The sequence below is a fragment of the Panulirus ornatus genome, chromosome 71 (genome assembly GCF_036320965.1).
Source record: "Panulirus ornatus isolate Po-2019 chromosome 71, ASM3632096v1, whole genome shotgun sequence".
NCBI lineage: Eukaryota > Metazoa > Arthropoda > Malacostraca > Decapoda > Palinuridae > Panulirus > Panulirus ornatus.
In genome coordinates, this window is record NC_092294.1 from 15,207,393 (window position 1) to 15,214,148 (window position 6,756).

The 6,756-nt window shown below is 48.7% G+C and overlaps 1 protein-coding gene across 1 annotated transcript in view; it reads left to right on the forward strand.

Annotated features, from left to right (window-relative positions):
• Positions 1-5,746, forward strand: part of LOC139748004 (uncharacterized) — a 50,472-nt gene extending 44,726 nt beyond the window's left edge. Inside the window, exon 3 of the mRNA XM_071660551.1 lies at positions 4,305-5,746. Within this exon, the coding sequence (XP_071516652.1) occupies positions 4,305-5,060 (756 nt within the window). The 3' untranslated portion in view covers positions 5,061-5,746. The remainder of the gene's footprint in view (positions 1-4,304) is intronic.
• The last annotated feature ends 1,010 nt before the right edge of the window (positions 5,747-6,756 follow it).

Sequence of the window (6,756 nt, forward strand, 5' to 3'; positions counted from 1 at the left end):
ACCCCAGTATACCACATCGTTCCAATTCACTCCATTCCTTGCACGCCTCTCACCCTCCTGTATGTACAGGCCCCGATCGCTCAATGTATATTCTCTTCTCCTTTTCTTCTTCTCTTCTTCATCATCCTCTTCTTCTTCTTCTTCTTCCTCTTCTTCTTCTTCTTCTTCATCATCCTCATCTTCTTCTCCTTCTTCTTCCTCTTCTTCTTTTTCTTCTTCTTCTTCATCCTCCTCCTCTTCTCCTTCTTCTTCTTCCTCGTCTTCTTCTTCATCATCCTTCTCTTCTTCTCCTTCTTCTTCCTCTTCTTCTTTTTCTTCTTCTTCATCCTCCTCCTCTTCTTCTTCTTCTTCTTCTTCTTCTTCTTCTTCTTCTTCTTCTTCTTCTTCTCGTCCTCCTCCTTCGTAACTGACCACCCCCATGATGTAGGGACCAACCCGTCTATAACAGATTTAAGACCTGTTTTGTTATGCTAATTTCAATTTGCCTAAAGAACACTTATTATTGTGTCGACGGAAACAAAGTTGGAATGTCTTGATTGAATGTCTTGATATGTGTTTTGGTTTGGCTGGGACGATAATGGATGAATGACCTTTGACCTCGTGTATGTGTATGCTGACCTTTGACCTGGTATGCGTATATGAATTGACCTTTGACCTGGTATGGGTATGGACCTTTGACCCACTCTGTCTTACACCCCACTCTCCCTTTCACCCCACTCTCCTAATGCCCCACTCTTCCTTACACCCCACTCTTCTAATACCCCACTCTTCCTTACACCCCACTCTCCCTCCACACTACACCCCACTCTCCCTTACACCCCACTCTCCCTCCACACTACACCCCACTCTCCCTTACACCCCACTCTCCCTTACACCCCACTCTCCCTCCACACTACACCCCACTCTCCCTTACACCCCACTCTCCCCACTCTCCCTCACACCCCACTCTCCCTTACACCCCACTCTCCCCACTCTCCCTCACACCCCACTCTCACCAGTAGACGAGTTTCTTCATGCCATTAACACCACAAAATTACTTAATTTACCCGTCCGTCCGTGTGTGTGTGTGTGTGTGTGTGTGTGTGTGTGTGTGTGTGTGTGTGTGTGTGTGTGTATGTGTGTGTATGTGTGTGTGTGTGTGTGTGTGTGTGTGTGTGTGTGTGTCTGTACCCTCTCCATGTACATTGGCCTACTTTCTGGATTCTGATGTCTTCCTCTTCTTCTTTTTTCTCGTCGTCTTCTTCCTCCTCTTCTTCTTCTGCCTCTTCTTCTTCCTCCTTCTCTTCTTCTTCTTTCACGTCTTCTTCTTCTTTTCTTCTTCTTTTCTTCTTCTTCTTTCTCGTCTTCTTCTTCTGCCTCCTTCTATTCTTCTTCCTCCTCCTCTTCTTCTTCTTCTTCTTCTTCTTCTTCTTCTTCCTCCTCTTCCTCCTCCTCTTCTTCCTCCTCCTCCTCCTCTTCTTCTTCCTTCTCTTCTTCTTCCTCCTCTTCTTCTTCCTCCTCTTCTTCTTCTTCTTCTTCCTTCCTGTTCGTCTCCCCTGATAGATATCCCACGTCAAGTTTCATGACCGGAAATGAAAGGGTTTGACGGGGGGGGGGAGGAGGGTGAAGGTGAGGGGGGTGAGGGTGGGTCGAGATGGCTGGCTGGACCAGATAGACAGACAGATAGACAGACAGACAGACAGACGCATGCTTGTTTTAGAGGAGGGAGGGGGGGGGCGGAGGGTTGTGGTTATTTTGATAGATTGACGATCGACATACGGGCCTTTCGTGCAGTCGCCAGGGGGGGGGGGAGGGAGGGAGGGGGGGTAGGTGTTGTAAATGTCAAGGGGTGGTGGGTTGTGATCCGTACGCCAGATGGACATAGGGTCGGAAATGGTATTGTGTGTGTTCGAGTCTCCGATAGACGAAGGTGGACGAGGTATAATAGCCTTTATCTGCATGTTGAATAAGGTCGGGAATGGTGTGTGTGTGTGTGTATGTATATTGTGTGTGTGTGTGTGTCTATGTCTGTCTCTGTGTCTGTGTGTGTGCTTGCGTGCGTGCGTTCCTGTATGTATGTGTGTGTGTGTGTGTGTCTATGTGTGTTTGTGTGTGTGTGTGTGTGTGTGTGTGTGTGTGTGTGTGTGTGTGTGTGTAACTATGTCTGTCTCTGTGTCTGTGTGTGTGTGTGTGTGTGTGTGTGTGTGTGTGTGTGTGTCTGTGTCTGTGTGTGTGCTTGCGTTCCTGTATGTACGTGTGTGTGTGTGTCTGTGTTTGTGTGTGTCTGTGTGTGTGTGTGTCACCCCATAAAAGGGAAGGATGGGGCTATTATCGGCTTTATCTATTGGGTACATAAGGTCGGGAATGGGCCATATACATCACCCTGAGCGAGGAGGAGGGGGGGGGGACGGGGTGGTGGTGGTGGGGAGGGGGATGGATGAAAGACGACATCATGGGCTTTATCCACAAGATACATAAGGTCTAGAACAGCTTGCTGTGGTCGATGACACGAGAGACTTGGGGTGGGGGGAGGAGGTGGGTGAGGAGGAGGGAGGGGGGATTGGGGGGAGGGAGGGGGGTTAGTAGAGGAACATATCTATTACGTTTGCAACGCAAAGTCGCCATTACTGCACGAAGGTCGCGTTTGTCATTTAAGGTGACGCAAATTGAATTGGCGTTCGATATGACAGCGTGTGACTTGCGGTGGGGGAGAGAGAGGGAGGAGGGAGGGGGGGGATGTGTGTGTGTGTGTGTGTGTGTGTGTGTTGGCGAGGGGGGGGATGGGGAGGGAAGAGATAGGGGAGAAGGAAGCGCGACCCGAGGGACGAGATTGAGAGACAGATCTCCCCCCCCACTCCACTCCATCAATCACCACCATCACCTCCAACAGTCAGTCACCAGCACCGCCAGTCAGTCATCACCCCCGCCCACCTCCAACAGTCAGTCACCAACACCACCAGTCAGTCATCACCCCCGCCCCCCCCCTCCTCCACCTCCAACAGTCAGTCACCAACACCACCAGTCAATCACCACCACGACAGAGACGTACGGCAGCCGGCGATTGATGGAGTGTGGTGGGGAGGTGTGGTGGTGGAGAGGTGTGGTGGTGGGGAGGTGTGGTGGTGGGGAGGTGTGGTGGTGGGGAGGTGTGGTGGTGGGGAGGTGTGGTGGGGTGGGGAGTTGTGGTGGTGGGGAGGTGTGGTGGGGTGATGTGGTGGTGGGGAGGTGTGGTGGGGAGTTGTGGTGGTGGGGAGGTGTGGTGGGGAGATGTGGTGGTGGGGAGGTGTGGTGGAGAGGTGTTGTGGTGGAGTCTGTCTGTTTACACAGACTGGGAGGCACATGACTGGCGTCTCTTGATGGACATAGATAGACTGTTGACTGGCAGGAGATAGACTGAAGCGGACTTTACTGTGGTATAGAATGAGGGAGGAGATAGACATAGGAGACTTCTATTTGCTATAGAATGTTCACAGGGAGGAGATAGACATAGGAGACTTCTATTACGATAGAATGTTCACAGGGAGGAGATAGACATGGGAGACTTCTATTTGCTATAGAATGTTCACAGGGAGGAGATAGACATAGGAGACTTCTATTACGATAGAATGTTCACAGGGAGGAGATAGACGTAGGAGACTTCTATTTGCTATAGAATCATCAAACTTGAGGAACTTTATTTGGTATCAGGATGTATGCAGATCAGTTGAGGTCACTGGACAGAAGGACGTTCTTTGCTTCGCGATTAGAAGTTCTGGAAGGCTTTCCTCTCCCACGACCCCTTTTCCAGGAGTTTATGGTGTCCCTTTCTTTCCCTTTTCCAGGTGTAGTTCCAGGAGCTGATAGTGTCCTTTCTTTCCCTTTTCCAGGTGTGGTTCCAGGAGCTTATGGTGTCCTTTTTTTACCCCTTTTCCAGGTGTAGTTCCAGGAGCTTATGGTGTCCCTTTCTTTCCCTTTTCCAGGTGTAGTTCCAGGAGCTGATAGTGTCCTTTCTTTCCCTTTTCCAGGTGTAGTTCCAGGAGCTGATGGTGTCCCTTTCTTTCCCTTTTCCAGGTGTAGTTCCAGGAGCTTATGGTGTCCCTTTCTTTCCCTTTTCCAGGTGTGGTTCCAGGAGCTTATGGTGTCCCTTTCTTTCCCTTTTCCAGGTGTGGTTCCAGGAGTTAATGGTGTCCTTTCTTTCCCTTTCCCAGGTGTAGTTCCAGGAGCTTATGGTGTCCCTTTCTTTCCCTTTTCCAGGTGTAGTTCCAGGAGCTTATGGTGTCCTTTCTTTCCCTTTTCCATGTGTAGTTCCAGGAGCTTATGGTGTCCTTTTTTTACCCCTTTTCCAGGTATGGTTCCAGAACCGGCGGGCGAAGTGGCGGAAGAAGGAGCAGACGAGAAAGGGCCCCGGGCGCCCCGCCCACAACGCCCACCCTCAGACCTGCTCGGGCGAGCCCATACCTCCCGAAGAGCTGGAGCGCCGGGAGCGACTCCGGCGGGAGAAGAAGCTGCTCAAACAGCTGGAGCGGCAGCAGCGCAAGCTGGCCCTCAAGGGCGTCCACGTCACCCTCGAGCAGCTTCGACGGGAGTACGAGAACCAACACAAACCCGAGCCGGAGATCGACGTCGTTGGAGACGGGTCGGACCCAGAGGACACCCGGGACATCCCCGAGGAGAACCCGGGCGGCCAGGACACCTCGTCGTCGCAGGAGACGCCCACGCCCACCCCAGAGCCCTCCGAGCCCAAGAGCCCGCCCACGCCCCCGGCCAAACGCTCCCGGCCCTCCACGTTCTCCATCGCGTCCCTCCTGTCGCTCTCCGAGGCGTCCGACCCACCGGCCCTGTCGCAGAAGGCGCCACACGGACCTTCGGAGACCCTGATGGTGCACGGAGACCTGCCCACCCGACCCACCAGCATCTCCGCCTCCCCGCCCACCACCTTCTCCCCGTCGGCCGCCCCGTCTCCACCCATGCCCCACGAACAACACGCCGGCGAGAACCCTGAGTTGTTCCCCCTCCATCACCACCACTCCTCTCTGTCTTTCCTCCCGTCCTCGATCAGCATTAACGTCCGTAGACCCACCGCCTCGCCGGAGGGGCACTAACTAATGCCAGCCCACCGCCGCAGGTGGGTCGTGGTGGGTGGGGAGGAGGGCGAGCGAGGAGGGTGGTGTCTGGTGTCAATTGGGTAGGGGGGGAAAACTCCCTTTCCCAAATGGCGCCACGCAGATGCTAACGGGTCTCTGACAGACTAACTCTAGCTTTATTGTCATTGTAAACATCGCTGTGTACATAAATATATATACAAATATATATATATACATAAATATATACATATATGAATAGATATATAAATGGGGGAAGAAGAAGGAGAGACTGCAATGAAAGATAAGACAGCTTCCTCCTTCATAAACAAAGTGTGATATCAAAACTCTTTCTCAGAAATGGATATATATGAGGGTTGGTTGTTTGTTTGTTTGTTTGTTTTCGACCTGATGATCCGCATGGATGCGGACGGGTATCGAAGCCTCGAATCTCGGAGTGGATCCTGCTCAGCCACCTTTGGGGCTGAATGACGCCATTTCCTCCTGTCTTCGCAAGAGCGCCATCTGTACCATAGCTACTAAGTTTCATAAGCATATTTATTTGTGTCATAATTTATCGTAATTAGGTATTTATGTTCCCCCCCCCTTCCCTTCCCTTACCCCCCCACCCCCCCAGTGAGTGTGTCTATGTATGATTTATAATGTATACGTAGAATACATGTGTAAATATATGAGACAAACTATTACCAAGGTGTTATGTATATAATCCCCCAAATTAGGATAATAAAAATGTATAATATATTTCATTATTATTACTATTTTTTTTTCTTTTTTTGTATTTTTCTCTTTTTTTTCACTGATGATTTTTTTAAAGGCCTTCAATTTTTGTCTTATATTCGAGACATGTAGATATTTATATGAACATATATTATCTGTTTTGTCTGTAGAAGGTTTTACATTATATATATATATATATATATATATATATATATATATATATATATATATACATTGGAAAGGATCACAATTGAGCGCGTGATCAAGTATATTCCTCTGAGTCCACGGGGGAAATGAAGCACGACAAGATCCCAAGTGCACTTTCGTGTCATAATCACATCATCAGCAGAGATGATACAAGAAAGAAATCTAAGGAACATTTAGAAAAATCCCAACCTTCACTTAGGTTTTTAAGGACGCGTTGGGGGAAAATAAGCTGATGAATGTAGGTCCTTATTTGAGTAAGTCAAGTATGAGAATCATTTTGCCTCGCTTAGAGAGAAAGCAGGTATCGACTCTGTTGAAGGAAAGCGATTAAAACTTAGATTGTATCAACGTGTCTGTCAGTAGAACCGTTTAGATTCTAACACCTTGTACTTTACTTGTATAACACATACAGACTGATTTACATATTGTGAAAAAAAAGGGGACAAAGGAATTTATCTTACACATGACATCAAAGCATCACTTGTATGAAAAGAAACTCTTTCACATGAATAAATCTAAATATGTTATTCGTTCTTGTCTTCAGGTAAACGCGTGATAGTGAAGATAGCAAAATAAGACAGATTTTCATACTTTGTCATAAACTTTTTGTGGAGAAATGTGGATACTATTCCATATTTTTTTTCAATAGGGACCAAAAATTGTGTTTTGAAAACATTGCCGGAGTTTGGGGGTGGGGGGATGTAATGTGTATTATGTGGTTTCTGCAGTGGGGGATATATATATATGAATATGTGACCACAAGGAATGTGTA